Raw genomic sequence first — 24,703 nt, 5'->3', positions numbered from 1 at the left:
TTTGGAGGTGGTGGGCCCAGTTTCTGGTCTGAATCTTTGGAATTACTCTTTTGGATTAGAATGCTTTTTCACGGGGAAGTTGGAAACCCATCAAGAATTGCTTAACATGTGAGTTTGTAGCTGCTTTTTACAGCAGAGGTCACTTTGGTTTCAGTTTTTCCGTGAAAAACTGGGTAAAGAAGAGCTGCAGCTCACTTGCTTTTGTAGCCTGTTCTCCTGTCAGAGCTTCCCACTGCATCCCTTTCCTCACCTTGTGCTGAGGGCTGGGGCTTTGCCATATGCTTCCCTTTTCTGAAGGAACAGGGATGGGCAGCAGCACTCACCCAAAGTTCAATCTCCAGCAGCTATTGGGACACTTTGGACCAAACTGGGTGTATTGTGGAATTCCATCACCCCCAAAAGAAATCTCCTGTTCTGCTGTCCTTTCCCTTATTTTGACCAAAGTTTGTGATTGCTGGTTTAGATTTGTCAGGAGTTTTCCTTCCCCCTCCTCATCTGCAACATTCAAAGGAGGCTCTGTGGGGTTGAATTCTTAGGAAAGTGATTTGAGAGGGGATATAAGAGGTGAGAACCAGGTGGGATCAAAGGAAATAGAATTGTCATCTACTTTTGATTAGATACCCGAACTCCTTAAATTCGCCTGCTGCTCTTGCAATCTCATGCATGGGAATCTCAGTAAAGTGCCTCAGATGCAGCAAGGAGTGGGTAGGAAAGGGGAAGGAGCCAGCCTGCCTTGAGATGTAATCCTTATTGAGTTTGGAGAATAATTGCAGTTAAATGTTCTTCCCCACCTTTCTAATCCCACAGTTCTTTTTCTTTGTGGTTCTTTTTTGTTTCTAAGCCATGTAACTTCATTATATTGCTCGTTTAACCATTTCCTGTAGTATTGGGGTTGACAGGTTGAGTTTTCTGCAATCTTAAAACTTCATGGACTGTAAATGGAATGTTTTATGGCCTGTTGAAAAGGTGAAAAGAAAGTGATATCTTCTACCAGTTTCCTAATTACATCAGCATCAGATGCATTATTAGTTTGTTAATGGCAGGTACTCTTGCTGGAAAAAACATTAATGACCATGGCCTTGGCAACTGGAAGCAATTACTTTGCAGGATTTCCTTTTGTTTTCTGAAACATAAGAAATCTTTGTCCCCTCTTTCCTCTGCTTCACTCCCTACAAAAGAAATAGGAAGAAACTCTGAATTTTAACTTGTTATTGTTATCTTCTGTCAAGCTGTGTCAGGGCAGGTTCAGATTGGATATTAGAAAAAAGTTTCTTCACAGATAGAGTGGTGAGGCTTTGGAACAGGCTGCCCAGGGAGGTGGTGGAGGCACCATCCCTGGAGGTGTTAAGAAAGGGGGTAGACATGGTGCTTCAGGAGATGGTCTAGGGTCATGGGGTGTAGGGCTGACCGTTGGATTTGATAATCTTGAAGGTCTTTTCCAACCATTATGATTCTATGTGTCCCACCTCTGTTCCCAGATGGAAGTAAGAACCAGTCCAACTCAGTCCAGATTAGGTATATTTGTTGAAGTCTGTGCCTTGCCAAATTGCTTGACCTTAAGTCTCCCATACCCTTGAGATTATCCCCTGCTCATGCTCATAGAGCACTAACTTGCATATCCTAAATTCTTGCAAGGAGGAGCCCACCATCATGGTCAGCATAGCGAGGGAAATGGGAGCCTCCCTCATGGCATATCTGGACACCCCAGCCTCCTCACCTTCCCTTGCCATCCTCTCTAGCTCCTGTAATTCTGGTGGGAGATTGTCAAAAGCTTGGGCCTTTCACTCCTGAAGTGGGAAGGTTTTTATTTATTTTGTTAATCTGAAAGTTAAGTGGGTGGGAAGTCAAGTCTGCAGCCCCGCTCCATCCGTCACATGGTAACAGCTCTTGTTTCCCCTTGAGAGAGGCAGGAGCAGATGGAAGGCAGAGATGAAATGAAGATCAAAAGTAAACAGTGTGATTAAGTTTTTGATAAAAGGATAAAACACTTATCACATCAAAGCTGCTGAGAAACACATTGAATGTTTCCTGAACATTTTGTGTCCACATAAGCATTAACTGTACTTGCCATGGGGATGTTTGTAACGGCAGGCGTTGGAGTTGAGGAATGTTGGTGGGGTATTTACCCTCGTGGCTTTGCTGCAGGTCACCTGGCTGGCACCAGGAATGCGGAGCTGGCAGCCTGTTAGCCATCCTCCAGCACATCAGACCTCTCTTGCTGCAGACTGGTAGGCCTATGTTATGTGCATGGTTAGGCACTGCTTTCTTTAAGCTATTCCCAGCTCAGTTTTCCAGGTTTGGGCACTGTTTTTCCAGAGGTTTTAAGGCACTTGTGGTTTTTGATAGGTGCAGAGTTTGTGGGTTGCGTTTCTGCCAAGTACTGGTGATTGTTTGGTCTTGTGCTTTGTCTCAGTGAATCAAGTCCTTAAATATTAGTTTGTAAGCAGTATAATTCATTGTAAGAAGTGCCTGTGGATTGCTTGTTTTCATCACTGTGTTTGAATACTTAGCAGTCCTGGCTAGGACCCTCTTCCAGTTTCATGTAGTGCTCAGGGGACGATTTTCTCTTAGATTCAACTGGAATTTCCTTTCTGCAGCCTGGGGGTGTTGCCTCATCCTGTTACTGTGCTCCCTGGAGGAGGGTCCAGCTCTGCCTGTGTTGCCTACATTTTTAATTCCCAAAGCACCATCAGTTCAGTAAGACAATTCTCCTTTTGGCTGGTTGGTTGGTTTCCTCTCTCAGTGCTTCCCTAGTCCCTGTATTCAGCAAGTCACTGGCAGCATAACCTTGTCTTCTGCCTCTGCAGGCCATCACGTATTTGGGCTGTTTAATGGCAAGATTTTGGTTCTATTTAGTGCTTTTGAAAAGATTATGTAAACTACATGAACAGAAAAAGAAGTGAGGTACTGTGGGTGGAGAAGTCCCTGTCCTAAATTTCTGTCTCATGTTAGTTATTGTACTTAGTAGTGCAGGAGGTTTTTAGTCTCTGTACTAGTTGGCTTCATCCTGCTGTGAATGTAATGGTATCAGTCAACAGTGAGCAAAAAGGCATGAAGTTAAAACCTTCAGGTCGCCTTCAGTGGGAAGTAAGGTGGCAACCAGGCACCAGTTCACATGTGACACAGACCTTGCTCAAAAACCTGAGTTTAGACCAGGAACTTCACAGTAAAAAGCCAAACGTAATTTCTCAGCAATACCCAAGATGGATGTCTCAGTGACAGCTGTACAGCTGGTTCTATTTGTTTGTTTTGGTTTTTTTAAATGTTAACTTTTTCTGAAGAAGCATTACAATGTGTTTTGGCAAGATTGCTCTTGTAATGAGATAGGAAAGTTCAGGCAATATCCTGTTTAGATATGTTTCTATTTGATAATAAAAATGGCCTTGACACTTAAGGATTGCACAGAATAAATTATTACTTTGAGTTCAGTTTTACACTGAAGCCAGGATGTGTCCTGCACATTCACAGCTGTTCTAACTTTTCCTTTTCCTCATCTAGACAGCTGTATGTCCACGAGATTTATTTCTTGATCTTTATGGACATTAAATCCTTCTTGGGATTATTGCCATAGAAACAAGACGTAACATAGAGCGTGTTAGAAGTACCAAATGGGACTTGGCAGTCTCTCCCCTTTACTATACAGTCTGGGCTGTGTACAAAAAGCAGCAATTACTTGCTCTCAGAGCCTTATTAACAGACACATCTGCACGTTCATTAAAACTAGATGCTTCAACTTTCATTCAGATATTCAGATGACATTCAGATAGTCTGGTCTTTACTACAGTAAAATCTCTGACATCTATTTTGTTTTCCAGTCAAGGCAGGAATGTGTTGGATTTGACGTTTTGGTTCCTTTTTATTTGATTGCAAGTCCCAGGGGCAGCCTGTGCTCCCAGCCCATCTGAGCCTCCCAGGAGGAGATAAGATGCAGTAACCGAACCGCTGGCTCCTGGGACACAGTCCCTCCTTTGAAGGATGAAGTCACCCAAGTTTTGCTTGTAAAGCCTGATCTCCCACAGTGCTGGGACCCAGCTCCCGGCCTCTCCCAGAGCTTCACACCCTGCCTGGCTTACAGCCATGCTGCCCTTCTCATCCTTGGTGGCCCAAGATTGCTCTGAGTTGGCAAGTTGCAGCAGCCTGAGCTTGGGGGAGTAGATGGGCTGTGCCAGGCTGAAAGGTGCTTTTGCAGGAGCAAATACAGCACCCTGGGTCTGTAACTAAACCTGAGCTGCCTCTCTTGGGTCACAGCACATTTATTGATGTATGCCAGGGAGAAACAAGCCCAGGTTTTTAAGCCAAATCCATGGGGCAGCTTTTGAAATTGTGTGGGATGGTGAAGAGGCAGAAAACCAGACAGAACCAGGCAAAGAACAGGGTGGAGAAATAAACTGGCAAATAAGGTGTGTGGGCTGAGGGCCCAGGCCTGAGCAGCGGCAGGCTGAGGCACAGGAGGCTGCAGGGGGCAGATCTTGCTCTTCCAGCAGGAAGAAGCGCTCAGGAGGGAGATCTGGAGTCCTAGGAGATGTTTTCTAGCTGCTCAAGGGAGAGTACAGGTTGGCTATAGGACTCTTCCCTTCCATCATTTCTTTCCCATCCTCCCTCACACCAAGTAAAATCAAATTTAGAAGCAAATAGGTCACAGAGGAGTTGGTTTGCTGGCCCAGGAGTGAGCACACACTGCTCTTTTCCCAGTCCCCATCCTGGAATGCTGCCTCTTGTTGAGAGTGAAGCAGCTTCTAGGTGGGATTTCAGAGGCAGCTGGAGATGCTTTAAAGCTTTCAGAGCAAAATATGTCACCCCCTTGCATGAGTTCAGAAACAAACCCACTTTGCTCAGCAGAAGAAATGTGAGCCACAAAATTGAGATGGAGCCTGGAATGAAACCCAGAGAGTACAGAGAACTGAAATACAGGGAAGCTTGACACTGGGCTACATGCTCTGAATCTGCCTGGCCTCCTTTTCAAAGGTGCTGAGAACTCTGCATCTCTGGTGAAGTCAATGAGTGCTTAGGATCTTTTTGAAACATTTATTTAGTGCCTAAGTATAGCTCTAGGACTGACTAACTTCAGGCTCCAAAAATAGCGCAGGTGTCTGCCTTCTCCCTCTCCCTCATTTCTCTTTTCTTTGCTCTTTAATGTCTTCTTCAGCTCCCACATTCTCTGTTCCCTCCAACTCCTTTCATTTTTCCATCCTGCTCCAGTTGACTTCTGCTCCTACTCCCTCACTCACTCTGATGCCTCTTCTGTCCATGGGAGCCACAGAACATTTCTCAAGCTCCACCCTGAGCGAGCCCTAGGTGGCACCCCATTTCTCTCCCTCTCTCACCCTAAATTCTCCCTGCCTCATTCTCAAGGGGACAGAGGTTCAAACAGCTCTGTTCTGCTCAGGAACCTGCTGAAATCAGGTCCCAAGCATCTCCTACATGGGACTGACCAGTAGCAAAAAGCTCCTGCTCAGGGTGGGAGCCCAAACGCATAAATCAGAATGTCCCATTTTCCTGTGTATTTCCTGTTGGGGCATGATCTGCCAATGACAACAATAAAAGAGGATATAATGAAAGGATCATGTTAATTTTGTGAACAGGAAGCTCTCATTAGTGGCATATGTTTTCCCAATCAGCCAGAAGACAGATGTGGCTTTGAATCTGATGGATCTTGTCCCTGATGTGAGCTTCTCTCTGTTGTAGGAAGGCATGCCCCAAACGCTGAGTTCTACCAGTATGTTTACCCCGTGTGGCTTCAGCCCTCATCTACATACTTCAAAAGAAGATGAACAAGGAGGACTGATCTTCCAGGATGGAAACCTTACCTCAGCATCTCTGGATGCTCTAATCCAGCATCTGATACCTACCACTGATTACTACCCTGAAGTAAGCAATTCACAGTATAATAAACAGTTTTAATTGTGATGAATTGGGGCAGCACTTTATGCAAGAGTGCAAATGTGTTAAATTTTGAATTAAGAGCGCTAATTTAAAAGCTGCATACAATTACCACTTGGTAAATTGATGCATTGCTTTAAATGCTTTTTCAATGCTCTATAGTTGTTCCCATGAAAAAGCAGATCCCAAAGTTAATACTGCCTGTAAGTAAGAGAGCTGAGTCGGGGCAGAGCTGTGGTGGTGATGAATTAGTGATACAGCAGTCAGAGCACTTCAGAAATAGCAGTGCATCCCAGGGGAGATGAAGACTGAAGCAAAAAACTTCAATTCTGAACTGGCATTGAATTGGCTGAATTTCAGTAGCTGCTGAAGTCATCCAGGTTTGGCTGCATGTACAAAGCATTCCCTCAGTGACAACAGAGACCCTCCTGATGGGTTCATATTTTATCCAGCTATATTCACACCAACTTTGCAGTCACTGGACAGCACAGTCCAGATCTTAATCCTTGCTCCACCAGTATTTACCCAGTGTTTCTTCACCAACAGTGTGAGGACCTAAACTGGAAGGAGGTTTATGGTCCTGTAAGCTGTTAACTTCTGGATTTTGCACATCCTCAGTGGAACTCGGGATGGAGTTTGACTGGAAGACTTTTAAGTGCTAAGATATCTCTATGGAAAGGTTTTATTTTCAAAGCACAGAGCCATATTGACTTCTGGAAAGTTCAGAAGACAAGGAAAGTTATCAATGCAGACCAGACAGCATTTTTTAAATTACCCACAGCTCAGTTCCTGATCAGCTAAAAATAAGTAATAAAGAAGCATATCAATTAAAGGAAAAAAAAAATAAAAAAGGCAATAAAAATAAGTAATAGGCAGATTAGGCAGTAAGATTTTCATTAAGCAATGTGTGATATGTAATTATATCAGCTGCTCAGGAACATGGCTAGGTCTGGGGGAAAGAAGATAATTCAGGCACCTGGAGTGGTCAGGATGCAAATGACTCAGGATTCATGCATATATTTTAACTTCACTGCTGGAATACTTTAAATAATCTAAGGATTTATCCAACAGGCCTGCTTCCCACAGCTTCACAGATGTGGAACTGCACGTGATATGGTTTGGCTGATATAAATTAATTTTGGGGAGATACCATTGCCTCCTGCACCCACTGTAACCAGTTCCATTTTCAGGGTCAGGAATCCCTATGCCTTTTAGACATAAAGTCTATCCCAATGGAAATGCAAAAACTGTGGAGTTTGGGACTTTCATGGCTAATATTACCCAGTGTGTGGCTGCTTACAGCAGGTCTGCCTTTCTTTCTCCCACAGAAAGCCTATATCTTTACATTCCTGCTGAGTTCCAGACTCTTCATTGAACCCCATGAGCTTTTGTCCCGAGTTTGTCACAAGTGCATTGAGCAGCAGCGGCTGGATGACCCTGTGCTGGACAAGGTTAGTTTATCTTTACAGCAGAAGAATGTGAAGTATTTTCTGTGGGCAGAGAAATCTGATGTGTGTCCTTTGCCTCCTTTTGGACTGAATGAAGCTTTCTCATAAATGGTCTCATAAGTGCTGCTGAGATCCTGATATTGAGGCATCATGGTATCCCTGTCCAAGAGCAGTGCTCCAGGCAGTAGTCACTTCAAATCCTCCTCTGATTTTCCCTTTCCCCTGTCTCAGTCTTCCCAGGTGACTTTCCTTCTTAATTTCTTTAAGGCTCTGATGAAGCCTGTGGGATGCAAGGAGATAGGACAGAAAACTCACACGCTGTCAATTGCAGCTGTCAACACACCACTCTTCTCTTTCCTGTTTTTACTTAATGTGTCTGCCCTTTTGCTTTCTTGCTTCTGGTACAGTAATATTTCCTCTTGGCCTTACCTGTCACTTTGGATGCTACCTAACAGCACACAGCTTCCCATTAACCTCTCACTGCCAGATTACCCTCCTGGCCGTGCTGCAGGGCGGCACTGGCTGGAACCCCAGGGGTGAGCTGGGACAAGGTAACAGAATGAGAAAATCCAAGCAGTTCCTGCCTCAGCACTCCTCCTGCTTTGCCCTGGGGACTGAGCAGACTGATACAGTGTGTAACAACACATGTGCATCTTCTGGCAGTCCCACAGATGCTACGGTGGAGATGGATCCTGCTGGATTCCACCCAAGCTGTCCTGTGTGCATTGATGGAGACTTACCCAGTGCATTACCTGGAGCAGGAGGTGCATCTTCAGTGCAATGGAGGGAAGAAGAGTGTGCATTAGCTGTAACTGTCCAAAAATCCCCAAATTCTAGAACAGTTCTGAAGATCAGCCTTTCCAGCTTTAGAACAGGTTTTTTTGGCATCAAATACTGAATCACCACCATCTGAACACGTGCTTGTTTTTGCCCAGGCAACTGGTTGCATGAGTAAGAGGAGCTCTTCCCTCACTATGGAGAACAACCTGCCAGGCTACATAGAAATATGATGCTCAGATTGCCCGAACAGTCTTTGTTAATAGAAGTATTTGCATGAGGTGCAGCACCCAAAACACTTTTTCTGAGGTGTGATGGGCTCTGCTCTCCAATGCTGTGGCAGATGCAAATTTAGGAGGTTTAACATGTGAGCACTGCAACGTTTTGCTGCTCATTACACTTTGCAAGAAATGAGAAACACTATCTTAATACCAAGATCTCCTAATCTGCCTGAGGTGAGTCTGCAGTTTGGACTAGCTTGTAGCAAGGCAGAGTTGGTGGGACACAGCTGATTTTATGTTCCTCAGAAAGGGGCTGACTTTGAAACTTTGCAGACAAGTGACCCTCTATCCCCTGAGTTGTGTCCTGTGACTTGCACAAAGTCCTCTCCTTCAATTGGTAATAGCAGTTTACACAGCTGGAGCGAATGTCTCCCCAGACCTTTGTAGTTTCCAAGAAAGCTTTCCCTTTAGCAGCCACCTGCTGGTCTTTGAGGTGAGCTTAATGCTGGCTGACAGCAGCTATTCTTAGAGATGTGGTTCATTGAAGCCTGTTGTTGGTGGACAGCTGAAATATGCATTTTAACCTCCTTGGTTGAAAAGCAGAGAGATTTTGGAGCTCAAGAGTATAATTTTTCCTGATTACAGGGTACGCTTTAGCTGCAGTACGTAGGCTGCAGAAGAAGGCTCTTTGTTTTGGTCTGTGTTTTCTGTAAATAAAAATACAGTTTGTTGTTTAACACAATTTCCTTCTCACGTGTTCTTGGATAATGGAGGATGGAGCTTTGGAAGCAGCCACGCTGTCCATCGTTGGAAATAACACTAATGCACCAGCTGTGCACATCTTCTTGACTATTCCCACTGCTGCATCCTCAGATAAATCTACATCAAAAGTAAAGTGGGCATCAGCTGTGTGCTATGTGAGTGGGTGTCCTCTTGTCATGACCTTGAGCTCATGTGGGAAGAGAGCCACATTATCAGTAGCCCAGGTAAAATTACCAAAGGGCTGGTGTTTCATCCGTTGTTTCTTCCTCATGTTACATCTCCCAGTGGTCGCTAAGCAGTTTTTTCATCCAACCAGAGAGGAAAAGATTCACCTCTTTGTTGGTCAAGAAATGCATTGTAATCAGTTGTTCAGGAGAGGATGAAAACATAGGAGGGTTGTGAAGACAAAAAGGAAGAACATGTGGTTCAAATGAGCAAAGAGGCCAGATGTTTTCAAAAAAGGTATGAAGGCTACACCAGCAAAATGTCCATCCAACCATAAACTGGCCAACTGCACATGCAGATATTTAAATCTGCTTGTAAACCAGACAGTTTTGCATGCATAGAAGTACTGGTATATTTTGTCAAAACATATAACTGGTGCACCACACCACTTGCTTGCATATGTGGAGATTTTGCAGGTGCAACCATCAGTTCCTTGTTTGAAAATCCAGCCCCACTTTCAGTGAGATACATAATTGCTGGGAGACTTTAATGAGTAAACACGTTTTGATCCCTTTCCCTTATTCTGGTTTCCATTTCAGGCACGGATCAGAAAATTTGGGCCCAAAATCTTACAGTTGCTGACAGAGTGGACAGAGACATTCCCGTATGACTTTCAGGAAGAGCGGATGATTGCCCATCTGAAAGACATGATTCACAGGATAGCCCCATGTGATGAGGTGAGGATGTCTGACCTGGGATGCTGTGTGGAGATCTCATGTTCATTTCCCCACTTGGTTTCTCCTTTTGCCACATTGTGTTCTGTGTGTCTTCCTGGGAACTCTTACAGTTTTATTCTCCTCTAGCCATTAAAACATGTAGTAGCTTCCCTGAAAGCCACATCCCTCAGTTGAGGTACCCGATGGCAGTGACATGAGGACACATTGGAGTGATCAGTGGAATTTATCCACTGAACATTGAATTTTAAGAGAGCAACATTCCTACTGAACAGTTGGAAGATCTGAGGCATAGCATGGACTGAATGTGGTGGTTACCATTCAAGTAGCAACAGAACTGTGATCTCCCAAGTCTAGCAGAGGAGTGAAGTTTCACAAGGTGAGACTAACTATCCTGGCCAAGTGGTGGCTCAGGGAGCCCTCCAGGATGTTTAGTGAATGAGGGGTGGAGCAGGCAGCCAGTTGTCAAGTGGTTGCCCCAGGGAGCTAAAAAAGTTTTTTTGTGATCCTTTTTTATCTCACCTTCCCCATTTGCTTATGTCCTTGATCACCTGGGCCAAAATCTAATTTTCCATTCCTTACTTTACATGTTTTGAGTCTGATAGGTAATTTTCAAAACAATCTTTACATTTTGTCTACTTTTAATTACTGAATCTCACGAGGCTTTGGCTTACACCTTCCTGGCCTGTGCCAAGGAGTTCACAGGCCCTACACTTGAGCTGGTTGACAACTGCAAAGCAGGGACCCAGACAGGAGGTGAGCAGGCATAGAGCAGCAGGGTCTGATCCCTGGTTGACTGATGCCACTGGAATCCCCATCAAAGTTCCCAGGATAAGGTCAAGAGATAGCTCCTGTTGAATCCAGCTTGTTTGGCTGATATGGTGAGATGGCAAGGGACTGTTCTTACATTTAAAGAAAATATAAATATTTATGGACATGTAGCTTCTCTGGGAGCATGAAAGTGGCAGAAGACAGCAGTGTGTGGCCTGCTGGGCCAAAAATTCAGTCTAGATAGCTGTATCTTCAAGAGATCAAGTTAGCTGGTCTTCAAATGCATGAGCCGTGTGGGTGGCAGAGTAGGACACAGTGAATGGAGTCTCTGGGGGACCTGCTTGCAAATTTAGGTGGCTGAATCCCATACATTAATTCAGAAACATTAAAAATACCACAATATCCATTTAAATAATAAGGATAAGAGCAAATAGTACATAATCTCTAATTACTTCTGGGTTAACCATGGGATGTGGAAGAATTCAGTTCCATTTGCTAGATCAAGACCTGGCTGCAGGTCACAGGTGGGTGCAGTTCAGTAGAGAAAAAAGTGCATACTTGTGGATCCAAGAAAAAGAGGGGTGGAGAGAGGAGAGAAGGAATTAGCAGGGCTGCAGCACAATGGAAATGAAATTGGACCCTCCTACCCACATGAAACACAAGAAAAACAGAAACAGCTGCTCTTGGGCTGGGCTGGCACCACAGCTGGCACTTCTGGGTGGCTGAGCTGGCATGGCTGGGCTGTGGGAGAGAAGGGGTGGGAAGAGGAAGCTGTGTGATACTTTGGTGGATGTGAAGGGAACACAGAGGACTCTCAGAGTCAAGGTGGCCTCACTTCCATTGAACAGAGCAGTAAAACTTCTCCCTGAAGGGGAAGAGACAATGAACTTGCTCCTGCCAACCACCAAGATGCCTTGCAAGCCTTCAGCATCTGAAGTGAGAGAAACCTATAGAGAACCCCCAAAATCATGTCTGCTGGAAAGAAGAAACCAGCCAAAAGGGCAAACAATGAGGGCTTTATGGGTACTCTTTAAAAGTAGTAGCTGTCCTTGTGAAGAGCCATAAATACTAAAAATCAACTTTTTGCATACGAAGGAAGAGTTTAGTTGCCTAACCCGAGCAAGTGCTACACAAGTTCTCTCTGGAGTAGGCACAGCTGTGTAACAATGTTTATGTGTGCCTGGGGTGGACAAAAAATTTGTTTAAATTATTACTAAGCACTATAATTACAAGTGATTATGCCTGAGCAAAATCAACAACTAATTTAAAAAACATCTCATATGCTGCAAATACAAATTTCCTTTTTTAAGGGACAGCACAAGAGAGTGGTGGTGCTCACTGGTTGTTCATAAGAAAGTTGTTCCTGTTGTGAATCAGAGAAATTAAAGACTGAAAGATTTGTGAGGTCATCTTGTCATGTAGGTTAATGCAGGATTTTCCCCTGCAGTGTGTGCTCCTGTCCTTTGTGGTGTCCACTTTCCAAAGGCTCTGTGATGTGCTTATAGAGGTGTCCATGCTGAGAAGCATTTCTTAGTAAGTGCTGTGATTTGCATTTAGAGTTAGAAATTTTAATTAAAATTTGAGCTCTTAAGCCACCTGCTGAGGCCTGCTGTCTGCAGAGAAACTTTCCCAGCTAAGAAGGAAACATTTTCTTTAAATATTAAACAGCAGTATGCTTTTTTTAACTGTGAACGTGGCAAGAAAGTGAAATTGGTTGATAGAGTCCAGCACACAGGCCCTGTGCAATGGGGGGGTCACTCTGTGCCAAGGTAATTACCAGCATGTTGAAGATAATGAACAATGTTGTTTTCACTTAGTGAACATAGTTTAAAGAAGGCAGGAAATGCTTTTAAAAGGGCAAAAGAAGGATTTATTATTATTTTTTTTAATTCTTCCCCCAACACAGAGAGAAAAGCTTTCTAGGCAAGGTTGCACCCAACAGATTCCCAGCGAGTCTCTTCAAGAGCTCAAATTTCTGAATAATCTTCTTTGTGTCCATTAAATGTGTCTCTTATTTCATTCTTTATTGGGTGGTTGCCTTGCCTGAGCCTTTATTTGCTGTTGTGTATCTATATTAGTAGGCTGTATTTCCTACAAAAGTGGGTGAAACTTGATCTTTTGATAAGAATTTATTGGAAGGCTGGCTATTATGCCTCTTTCAAGAAATTTTGTGCTGCTTTTTGGCTTTTCATCCAAACAGTGAAGAATTTGATACTGCACAGACATGGCTGGGCCAAGATTTCTCATCCAAACTCCTTTCTGAACGAGAACTGTGTTTTCAGCTAAATGGTTTTTGGCCAAATGTTTTAGGTTCCACCAGTCTTGCCTGCCTCTCTCTTGACTGCAGACTTTTTCTGTGGTCCGGAGCACAGAACTGTAATTAAGCCAACTGGTTGTTCTGAAAGAGGGTTGTTGAAAATGGAATGGTAACCTGTTGCTGGCTTAGGAGTATTTTGCAGAAGGGACAATTCACCATAAAAACATTCCTTTGTCGAATTCTGTGGGTGATTTATGTTTCTTTCTCTGTCTCTTCAGGCCTACTGGAAAAAGATGAATCAGCTTTTGCAAACCCTGAATCAGAAGCTTGCAACCCTCAGCCGTGGGCAAGAAGGGATTGTCAAGATCAGTCCTGCTGTCTCTGATAAGCTGGTTGCCTTTAAAAGTAAACCTCCATCCATTCAGAGAGAAATCCTGAGTGTCTGCAGTGACCCCTACACTCTGGCTCAGCAGCTGACACATGTGGAGCTGGTAAGTGGGAATGGTTCCCAACTTCTGCAGGCAGAGATATTATTTTAAGCCATCAGCTGCTAAGTATTCCAGACACAACCAAAAATGTCTGCACTGCTGCAGCACATCCTGTGCTGTATCAGCACTGCAGCAGGAGCCAGGGTTTGACAGGGTAGGAGATGCTTGGGAAGCAAGCTCTATCTCAGTGTCCCTGTGCATCTTGTGGTGGGTCACTTTACCTTTGCAGCTTGCTGATTTGTGAAACGTGAGCCACAGGAAGGTCAAAGGGTTCCCACTTCTGTAAGGTGCTCTGAGCCCCACAACCTGAAGGTGCTGCTGAAATGGCTGGTCATTAGCCCTTTATTTATTAATTTGGAAGGAATTTAACAGTTCAAATCCATTTCTGCAGATGCACAAAGCATCGGAGTTGTCTGATGTGTTTTTCATTCTTCCTTTTGGGACTTAGTGCATGGACATACAAGGGTGAGCAAATACCACCCATATGAAGTCCTGCTCTCTCCCTCTTGGACTGCAGTTCACCCTTAAACAGGCTTTTGCTGGTAATTGCTCCAATTGCAGTCCCAAGATGTTGGACAGACTGTTGTGTTGCACACCCTTCCCCCAGGTTCAGGTCCTCTGCGCAGACCTGGATGTTCACAGAACATAAAACATTGCTGCCATCTGCAGATCTCTTGATGCTGTAATGATTCCCTGCTGCCTGTCCTCCTGTAGACAGTGTTCATCCTTGACAGGAAGGCTGGAAAAACAAACCATGAAATGGACTGAGAATTGGAGTGAATATTATGGAATTAGCCTTGGGAATTCTGAAGGTAGTTGATATTGTCAATAAGTGGAATAGTTCAGAAATCCCAAATTTAGGATCATTTCACCTCAGTTAGTTTTCAGAACATGCAACTTTGACTCTCTTTGCTTTATGTAACTTAAGCCAGAGAGTAGAAGTCTTTTTGCCTGGAGTATTTTTTCCTGCTATTCTTTTCCTCCACAGTCCAACTGTCTTCCAAGGGGAGATTCCCTGTAACTGGGGCACTGCTGCACTTTTCAAACTGATGCAGCTGGACTTTTTCATTCCACTTGACCATAATCAATCCTCTCTACCTCTCTTCCACTTACTGCATCCAGTGCACCAGCTACTCTGCACTGAAACTGTCTGAAACTTATTTGTTAGTAAGAATTATTTGCTGTTTATTTAATAACAGTAATGTGCTAGTAAAAATCTGATAGTTTCAGTGGCAAGGTGAGAGCCCAAGAGAAATAGCATAGGAAGAGCCATAAAATTTCCACTTAAGGAAAACTACCATTAATTTTATTGTTGCTTGAGTGTTGTAAATTTGGGCTGTAGGAATTCCAGAATATCTCCTCTGAAGTACCTTTGTGGCCTACAACAAATATTTTTTGTCTAATAAACATGTTTAAGAGAATTGAAAAGCAGTGGTGTGGCTGGAACTGTCAGGTTCATTCAAGACCTGGTGGAGATGGACTGTTCTTTACTAAGAGACATCTGGAGACTTTATTTACTGGTGATGCCTGGGACACTCTGCAGTGTAAGCAATGCCTTTCATGTAGGCCTGTGCATCTTCTCTGCCTCCCTTCCCCAGTGGCACAGAGCCACCACCTTGGGGCATCACCTGAGCTTCCCTGGGTAGGGAGGCAGGGCCAGAGCAGTGTGTGTGCAGATGAGCAGTGGGTTGGGGTGGCTACAGAGCCCAGCCCTGCTGCCATCCTAGCAGCTGGGAAACAAGGCTGTTGAGTCACACTGGCCCAGCAGGTCTGTGGCAGCACCAGGCACAGAACGAAGGTTGCTGCTCCCAGATGGAGCCTTGAGCATCCAGCACCTTTCCCTCTGTGCAGTGCTGAGGGCTTTTATTGTGGCTTGTCAGTAAGGAAACATTTTTTTTACTCTCGTTTTCTTCTTTCTGCTGAAATCACTCTAGTTGTTCTTATGAATCTGGTGCTAGTTGCCAGTAACACCAGTAGCAACATTCAGAGCTGACAGATGAGGGGGATGTCTCAGCAAAAGAAACAGAAGGTATTTGGAATGTTTTCTTATTTCTTCCTCTCTTTTTTCCCCCCTCTCTAATAGGAAAGGCTAAGTCACATTGGACCTGAGGAGTTTGTGCAGGCATTTGTACATAAAGACCCTCTGGATGGTACGAAGGTATGATTTTTCCACATGCAAAGTGTCTCCTGTGATCACTGTTTGTTCTAGAGGGACTGACGTGATGAGATCCATAAGAGCAGGGCCTGGGGCACGTGTTGACCATGGTCTGGTCAACTGATGACCTGTATTCTCATGGCAAGGATGGGACCTGCTAGTAGAGCTTGCACTGGCAGGTCATTGCCATTTCTTCCTAGTAAGAGAATGTCCTAACCTGAGACAGGCCAGCACCCTGATGTTCTGCTTTCTGGCTTGTTCCTCCTGACCTTCTTTGACCAGGGCAGGTGACTTGTGGCTGCACACAACCAGAGAGTGTCTGTTCCCAGCGCTGAAGGCATAAAGACTCTGGACCTGATGTAATGCCCATAGTGTGTGCCCAGACATCACAGTACTGAGTCAGTGCCTCATGAATCAACACACTCTTCTCACTCTACACAGTAGTTTTTAATCCAAAGCACTGCAGGGAACGGAGTGCCTGATCAGGGCTTCATCCAAAGTTCAGGGAAGCCAGTTGGAGTTTCTCTACTGATGCCACTGGGGTTTGTAGAAGCATTTCAATGAGTGCTTGAAATAAAGAAAGAGACTTCCTGGCTGGAGAGGGAGAGTCAGAGATTTCACATACTGCCAGAAAAGAAAGAGGGTGGAAAATTCTTTCCCAGAACTGCTTATGGGTTCCCACTGAGGTCATACATCACTGGCAGAATGTCATCACTGGATGCTGAACATAGACAGAGGTCCCCCTGTTATAGTGCTGCCCAAAGAGCACCAGAGGACTTTGTAATGGTGAAAAAATGTATGGATAGATGGATGCATAAAAAGTGCAACACTGGGCTCTTTCCCTCTCTTATTGGAGTTATGGAGATTCTGCAGTCAGTTTCAGGGAGAGGGGAATGAGCAGAGATGGTGTTTCAAGTATTCTGAGAGTTGATCACATTCTTTAGGAAGGAGCTCTAATGTAGCAAAGATGTGTCAGAATCATGAAATACCAAACCAGCCACAGGGAGATGTCAGCAACCTGCTGCAAACACGAGGGATGAGACTGAAAATGAACAGTCACTGTATCTGTTGCAAAGTAAAATGAAAGAGACGAAGTGAGGCCACTAGGTTTGAGTGAAGTTTGGAAGAGTAGGAGGGAAGCAACAGGGAGTGAAATCAAATTGCCTAAAGCTATAGAGGGGAAGGGCTGCTAAGAGGAAGAAGGAAATGTTCAGTAGTAAACTAACATAGGCACAATGGCTGTACCCATGTAGAATTTCAAATGCAGGGCCAGCACAGAATGCCACAAAGATGTGAAGAGAAATTGAGGTTGCAAGTTGAACATAAGGAAACATCAGCTAAGGTGGACAGGAAGGATTAGAATCAGAGGCAGACAGCCTGAAAATGATGGTGGGATAGGAAATCTGAGCAAATGACCTTGGCAGGCTGTGACAAGCTATCTGACAGTTATGCATGTTCTTCAAATGCAAATCTGAACATGGAGGTGCTGCCCAGTACCAGTTCTGTGACTTCAGTGAAGGGCATAATAACAGAGAAGAGAACAGGTGCAGGGCAGGGAATCACCACAGTGCTGCCTCCTAAGATCAAGGCAATGAACCTTCCCCGAGGAGGGGGGGAAGCAAAGCAAAAACTGCCTCAGCATTTTCACACAAGACGTGGCACTAACAGATGATTGGGCTTCAAGTCAGCAACACTGATGAAAGCAGTGGTAGCCTGGAACTTTTCTCCACCCTTTCTTTCCCTGGGCTGACCAGAGGTTCCTGTAGTTACTGAGAATAGCCTCCCTGTCCCAGGGCACAGCGGAGGGATCGCGTGGGACCTTGCAGAGCATTGTACATAGTGGCACAGACCTGATGTGGAGTGACATAAAACTCCCCGACCCACGGAGACCACCCCTGTTAACCACAGGGAATTGGCTCTGGTCTGAATTCCCTCCAGCTGGAGATCATATTAGACATCTTTTTCACATGAGGGCTTCAAAAGGCTTCATTTATGAATGTTTATCAAGCACTCTGAGCTGCAGATGGAAGATGCTAGGGAGGTGCTAAAGATTGTTGCCATTTATAAAGCTTAACCTTTAAAAAGCTGTTTCAACTTTAACTGTTGCACATTTTTCACAAGCTTTGTGGTATTAGCTGTGGTTCTAATTCTCTGGCACAGAACAGCAGCCTTGAGTTGGAAATGATACATGTAGAACCAAACCTAGGTTTCATTTTTTGCTATAAGGAGGAACAATAGCACAGAGAGCAAGGAAAGCAATGGCTGTGGACCGGCTGGACTGCTTTGGGTTTCCTTTCGTTATTTACATGCTGCTTACTTTTTGAGAAGCTTTTAATATATTATTTAAATATATTTTTTTATATTTCTTTTTACTGCATATATAGTCTACTCATGAAGTGGTTAGGAATTTCAGGCTTGTTAAGTTTTGCACCATAGCATGGTACTGTGATTTCTGTTTCCAAACAAGCCTGTATACAGAATCACAGGTGAATATTTTCTTACTTGGAATTACATGGGGGATCATCTTAAGCCCCGTTTCTTAAGGGGTTTTAGTCACTTGTTTAACTTGCATAATACACGTAATCCCATTGACATTAAAGGATCTGTGTTTGTGCATTGTGATTTTTTTTCTTAGTGTAATTATGGCAGCTCTGGGAAATAATGATCTTAATAAAACAAAAAAATCTGTATTCTCTGGTACCCTCTAGTGGATGTTCATGAATGTTCAAATAAACTACATGAACTCTAGAGCACAGTGTCCCTCCCCTACATGGACAAGCTAAGGATTTAGGGCTCAGAAAAGATCTTGAATTCTTATAAACCTGAGCAACATCTTCAGGCTGTGTGAGCTGTCAAGTCACTGCCCTGAAGTCAAATTACCTGGTGATGGCTGAACTCTTCCAGTTCCTTTGACAAGTATCTGCTCTCACAGCCTCTTATCAGTTATGGGGATTTATGTTAGGTTTAAGACCCCCCAAAAAAGTGAAAAATGTGCTGTTTGGCAGTTACCAGTGAAGTATCTGGGGTGTAAGTGACCTGTTCAAGAGCAGCCGTCAAGACAGAGCTGGTCACTAGAGAGCCTATTATCCTGAAAACTCACTAAGGGAATAACTTTTTCTGTAAAGAAGCAACTAGAACCGTGCTTTCTTTTGCTTATCTCCTGTTCACTAAATTATAGTCTGTCCCCTCCAGAGAAGGGCTGTGGGTGATTGACTGAAGTGAGGGAAGTCCTGGAGCCAAAGGCGCAAACTGAGTGTGCTGTGGAAGACTCTGCTTGTCTTATTGTGCATGAGACAGATGTAGCCAAGCAATTACCTTTGGGTAGTGTTGATCTCAGCCATCAGGCAGCTAATTGAGAAACAGTTCCGAGTCTTTCTGTGCTTTTTTCTCCCCAGACTTGTTTCAGTGAGCAGAAGAAGACGAGTAACCTTGAGGCCTACGTGAAATGGTTCAATAGACTCTGCTATCTTGTAGCAACAGAAATTTGCATGGTAAGTGAAAATATGTGGCATCTTTCACCATGTGCTTGAAGTACCACTTTGAGTTTACACATTAATAAGCAAACCTGGGGATTTATTTCCTCTAGCCTAGCTAAGCATCTCACAGTAAGTTTTTGTAATATTGCACTCGCAGAAGCGACCTGATAAATGACAAACATATTGCAAAACAGAGCTGGTGACACACAGGGGATACACTGCTCTCTTGATGTAGTAGGAGCACAGTGTGGAATAATGAACCCTGCAGGGAAAAAGAAAGGAAAAAAATCCTTGAATTACCCTGTGAGATTTCTGCTGGAAAAGATTCTAGTGAAGCAGTATTTGTTATCTGTCATCTTAAAGCTCCACTGTGCTCGTGAATTCCCATGGCATGGCTCTTTGTCCTGCTGTAGCTGTGACTAGTCATTTTTTTTTTACCTTGGTAGTGGGTTTAGCTTGTTTAACCTGGCCCCAACAAAATGAGATTAATGTTTTCCCCTTTGAAAAGGACGTGGAAGGGAACAATAATAGTATAAACTTTGTAGATAGCCTGTGACTCAAAAGCATTGCCATTTGAAGCTCATCTTTGGAATATATAGGGTGACTCCAGGCCAATTAAAAAATGCATTTAAAATGCAAGGTACCAGTTGGCCTGGCTGTGTTGCTGAAAGGGCCAGAAGAGGGGAAAGGGATTAAGGCAGTGAAACAAAGCCTTTCTGGGACAAAGATGTTGCCGTTATATGGGCATAAATCCTGCCTTTAGGAAAGTCTGTGCTGATGTGCCCACTGACTTGAGGGAGGCCAGCAGGGAGCTGAGCTGCTTCAGGGCTCTTTGGGCTGCCTGTTCCAGTGCTAAGACATAAGCTGGGGTGAGCTGGGAATTGCCATGAGTTGCCATTGCAGCATCACTGCAATGAACACTTGGATTTCAGAGACTGCCACCATCCACTGGATTGCTGGGACAGAATTCGGGCCAGGACTGACAGCAGGTGGCCCAAGCTAAGCATGGACCCATGCTTGGCATCAGACAAATGCCCAAGTTGCTCTTCAGTTCTGCATGTGCTTATTACAGGTATTTGTTTCTTTTAATTTGCAGCCTGCAAAAAAAAAACAGCGAGCACAAGTCATCGAATTCTTCATTGACGTTGCCCGAGAGTGCTTCAACATTGGGAATTTTAACTCCCTGATGGCCATCATTTGTAAGTACAGCTTCTAACCATGTCTCTCCATCAGCTGTCACAGATGAAAACAGAAGCCTGACTGTGATCCATGGCTCTCTTTTCCTTTTTCACTCAGCTGGAATGAACATGAGTCCAGTTTCCAGGCTAAAGAAGACTTGGTCAAAAGTGAAAACAGCCAAATTTTTCATTCTTGAGGTAAAAAAAATTAAAAAGGTGCTGTTTAACTGCTCAAATTATATTCTGGATATTTTTGTTTGTGAATTTTCATTATGTTATCCACATATGAGAAGTTTGCAGACATGTTTTAGAGTCAGAGGGGCAGATTTTGGCTGAAGTTTCCCAGGTGTAGTGAGAAAGGTGCAAAGCTGCTGATATGTAGTCAGGAATTTGAGCACTCAGATAACAGGAAGAGTAAAAAAAAAACCTATATACAAGCCATAGTATTTCCACTGATGTCTCTTTCTAACAATGTGTCTTCTTTTGTGTATGTAGCACCAGATGGACCCTACTGGAAACTTCTACAACTACAGAACAGCACTGCGGGGGGCTGCTCACAGATCCCTCACCGCACACAGCAACAGGGAGAAGGTAGGTGGGACCACATCCCCCTGATCTCCAAATGGAAGGTGTGGGTTGCTGCTGAGAGCCCGTGGCTCAAAGACTTGCTGCAAATGCTGTTCTCCTTCCATGGGTCACCAGTGCAAGGCTGGTGCACTGCTGAATGCAATTGGAGATGTAAATCTGTGGCTGAAATGAGCTTGAAACGGATCACAGGGCTTTTGTGCACTTGCTGTCAGAAGCTGGGGAGCCAGAGAGGGCAGGACACACAGCATGAGAGACTTGGTTGCAAGTGTCTTTATATCCCTGGAAAATTCATGTTGTTTAGATGGATGAACCTAATGGAACAGGTATTCCAGACTAAAATGACTTTTATTTTGGTATGGAGCATCAGCCTGGCAGGCCCAGGTGGAGCTGCACTGCTCTTACAGCTGAGCCAGCCAGGCCCCTGAGCAGACAAGCCCCTATTGTGTGTGATTTGAGAGAGAGAGAGAGCAAAGGGCACAGCACTCAGAGAGACGAGGTGGTTCTCCATTTACATCAGGAAAAGGTGACTTCCCACAAGTCCTGCAAAGAAGCCTAGCCTGAATTCATTGCAGCATATTTGGGGTGAAATTCTGTCCTCATGAATTTTCATTTCATTTGGCTGTTACTGCCATCTCAGTGAGCTAGACCTGAAGCATTTTATCAGTGTTCGTGGCAGCTGTGTAGCTTTCTGAGATGTCACTGATGCTCCAAAAATCAGATTGACAAAAAATTAGTGCACGATCCTCCTGTTTTGTGTCCCAGCGTGCTTCTTGTCAATTTAATTGTTTCTCCATTGAACTTTGTTTTGTTTTGTTTCATGAAAGAGGGTTTGTTTTTAACACCCCAGTTGCACATAGTAACAAATGGGTAATCTCTAGCCAGAGCATGGCTAAGGTAAAGTAGATGTAGTGCATGAACAAGCATAATATGGAATTCAGTATTCATTCACTAGAGGGGCCAGGCCAGATGCTAATCTCACATCCCTGTACATTTGATGTAAATCTGCTGAAGCTGATGGAATCCCACAGCATTTGCAGTGAAATGAGATCGGCATCTGGTCGCAGGCTGACTCAGCTGCATTGGGAGTGTGCTGAGTTGTTCTGAAAAGCACTTCTCTGTGCAAAGAAGAGATGGTGGCTTTGGATGTTTGTGACTGGCAGAGAAATTCTTTTAACCCTCACACACTGCAGCAAGGGCCTCTCATTCTGAGATGCTTCTGCATTTAGTTCTTCTGTGACCATCATATGTATTCAAAATAGTTGCTTTATTGTTTGACTTAATTTCCTGTGGAGATTGGCAATCTCTGTCATGTCTCTACCCCTCACTGGTTAAGACTGAGGGCAGAGAGGTTATTAGATTGAAAGGTATCTATTTTACGTAAGAAAAAGCCCATATTCTGTTTCCCTTGTGTAGATAACTTTAGTTCAAGAAAATGCTTAAGCACATGATTTGGTAGCTACTTAAACGGAGCATTTTACAGTGTCAGATACAGCAGATCATGTAATTCTTGCTGTAGGAATTAAGGAACTTTGCTCCTTTCTGTAAGAAGGATTATCAGTTATTTATTGCAATGAGTTTGAATAAAATAGAAATAACATGATCACTTTTTTGATAGAAAATATTGTTCTTGGCAAACTTGCAGCCAAGCTCACTCTGAAGAAAACTTTTCCAACTGAACTGTGCTTACAAGAGTTCCCAGTTCCTTCCACCCCTCTTCTTGACAAGTAGCCACCCCAGCAGCACAGATGGAGGCTTCATTCCTCAGTCCATCAGCTTGAGAGGGAAGGTGCTCTGGAGGGAGCACTCTAGTTGCAGACCAACAGACTAAGCAGTGGCTTATTGTCTCATGGAAGGAGCTGCCTGTAGGCTCAGAGGAGCTGAGGTTTTAACTGGCAGCCTCACCAGGAATGTTACTTTCTGCTCTCCTCAGGGCTGGTACGTTGGCTGCTCTGTTTTGCACAGCACTTGAACAGAAACAGCTCAGAGGGAGACAGGGTGAGCCAGTGAGCTGGGGGACCTTCCCTTCTTCTGCTCTGTGCACCCATCTCACCCAAATCCCCCATGTGACACATGGTACCAAAAAAGCACTGCCTGATTTCATCACCCACTCCATCCTCATCCTCAGGGTGCTCATGTGAGACTGCTGCACAGGTTGTAGGAGAAGGGTCTCAATATATCTGTGGAGGATCCCTCACCTCACTGTTCTAATCCATCCCTCAGTGTGCAAACAGCACAGTTACAACTACTCATTACTGTTCAGGAGCAGGGTGGTAAAACCACAGCAAGGCAGCTGGTGAAGCTCAGCAAGGCAATACAGGGGCAGAAGTAAACCTGCCAAAGTGCAGGGTGAGAGAAGTGGTAATGAAGAAGGGCTGATCCATGCAGAATTCAGAGGGGTGTGCTCGTTAGGAACTATGTCTGGTTTTATCTATGCTGTCAGCTGACCTATGCCACCTCCAAAATTAAGTCATTCCACTGGGAAACCCTGCCTTGTGCTAATGACGTGTTTCTGGCTTGAGCTGTTGGAGGATGGGCAGTGCAGTCCTACGTGTTGTTGCTGTCTCATACTTTTGGAGGAAGAACGTGTCTGACCTCATTAGCTTTCTTTCTGTAGGAGGCAATTGTCCTTCAGCATGTGGGTGGGCTGGATGGCACTGGGAGGGAATCAAAAGGGGCTGAAATACAAGTTTCTGGCACTAACCCAGATTTTTGCTCGCAAAGTGCCTGGACTGAAGCCAATGTTAGAATGTAACTGTAGCCACTTGTGTCACTTTTCCTACAGAAATGTGGAAAACAAAACATACAGGATAACATATTTTATTGGGGAAATAAATGGTGACCCAAAGACAGAAATCCCCTCGAAGTGTGTAGAGAATTGGTATCCTAGGATGTGTCTTTGATGCCTTTTGGATGCAGATGAGAACAAGCTCAAGCTGTGCTCTTAGCTGCCCGTGGGTGTGTAGCTGTAGCGTGGCACTCAGCCCACATTCACACACCTTCCCTCTCAGCAAGGCTTTAGTTTCTGTTTAGTACCACTAATGAGGGTGACCCAGCTCCCAGGCAGTGTGGAGCAGGGCAGAACAAGCTCACATCTGCCTGCAAAAAATACCTAGACAGAGCCTGGCAGTAATTTCTAGCTGGGAAGCAGTGTCTGGCTCCAGCTCTCCTGTGTCTTCCCACCATGTAAGACCATGCTGGTTACAGAGTTGTGTCATCATTTTTGGCAGAAAGCAAACCCACATGGCCTGATTGTATTCTTTACCTCAGATTGATTTAATCTAGTCTGGATGATATAAAAATGAATCCTGAAACACACTTAGCTCAGTTTGCCTAGAAGTTGTCCCACCTCACCCTGCTAGGAGGGCTCAGCATTTTGGGGGGTTAGGCTGAGCTGTGTTTTCATTCCTGTATTAGTGGGATGTATCAGGATAATGCCAGTGGCTCTTGGAGTGTCAGTTCAGGGATTTTTATGGGTATTGGACTGACATTAGAGTTTATCTATGGTTACTGGGGGTCATTTTGTCATGCCTTTGTGTTATCATTCATGTCCCTTTATGTTGTGACACAAGAGGACTCTGGGTCTCTGCTGAAGTGCTGGGGATGCACTTCAGGAGCACTGTCACTGCTTTCAGCTGTAGAATGTCTGGCATCAAATTTATCCCTGCTGTAATTCCATTGATTTCAAGACTCTTACCTGCAGTAGACTTTTTCTGCAGCAAATTATGACCTGACTCTGATAGCTTAGAGAAGGCTTGGATCACTGCTCTAGGCCACTTTGCCCTGGATCATGCCCAGGGCTTATT

General features: G+C 44.3%; 1 protein-coding gene across 1 annotated transcript in view; it reads left to right on the top strand.

Annotated features, from left to right (window-relative positions):
• The window catches only part of RASGEF1C (RasGEF domain family member 1C), a 69,277-nt gene that overhangs the window by 33,830 nt on the left and 10,744 nt on the right, over positions 1-24,703 (top strand). The window contains exons 2-10 of the mRNA XM_051631290.1: positions 5,686-5,868; positions 7,209-7,331; positions 9,853-9,990; positions 13,294-13,506; positions 15,587-15,661; positions 19,054-19,149; positions 20,231-20,333; positions 20,431-20,510; positions 20,808-20,903. Coding sequence (XP_051487250.1) covers positions 5,692-5,868; positions 7,209-7,331; positions 9,853-9,990; positions 13,294-13,506; positions 15,587-15,661; positions 19,054-19,149; positions 20,231-20,333; positions 20,431-20,510; positions 20,808-20,903 — 1,101 coding nt within the window. The 5' untranslated portion in view covers positions 5,686-5,691. The remainder of the gene's footprint in view (positions 1-5,685; positions 5,869-7,208; positions 7,332-9,852; positions 9,991-13,293; positions 13,507-15,586; positions 15,662-19,053; positions 19,150-20,230; positions 20,334-20,430; positions 20,511-20,807; positions 20,904-24,703) is intronic.

The sequence above is a fragment of the Apus apus genome, chromosome 13 (genome assembly GCF_020740795.1).
Source record: "Apus apus isolate bApuApu2 chromosome 13, bApuApu2.pri.cur, whole genome shotgun sequence".
Classification (NCBI taxonomy): Eukaryota; Metazoa; Chordata; class Aves; order Apodiformes; family Apodidae; genus Apus; species Apus apus.
This window is presented reverse-complemented; position numbering and strand designations above follow the sequence as displayed.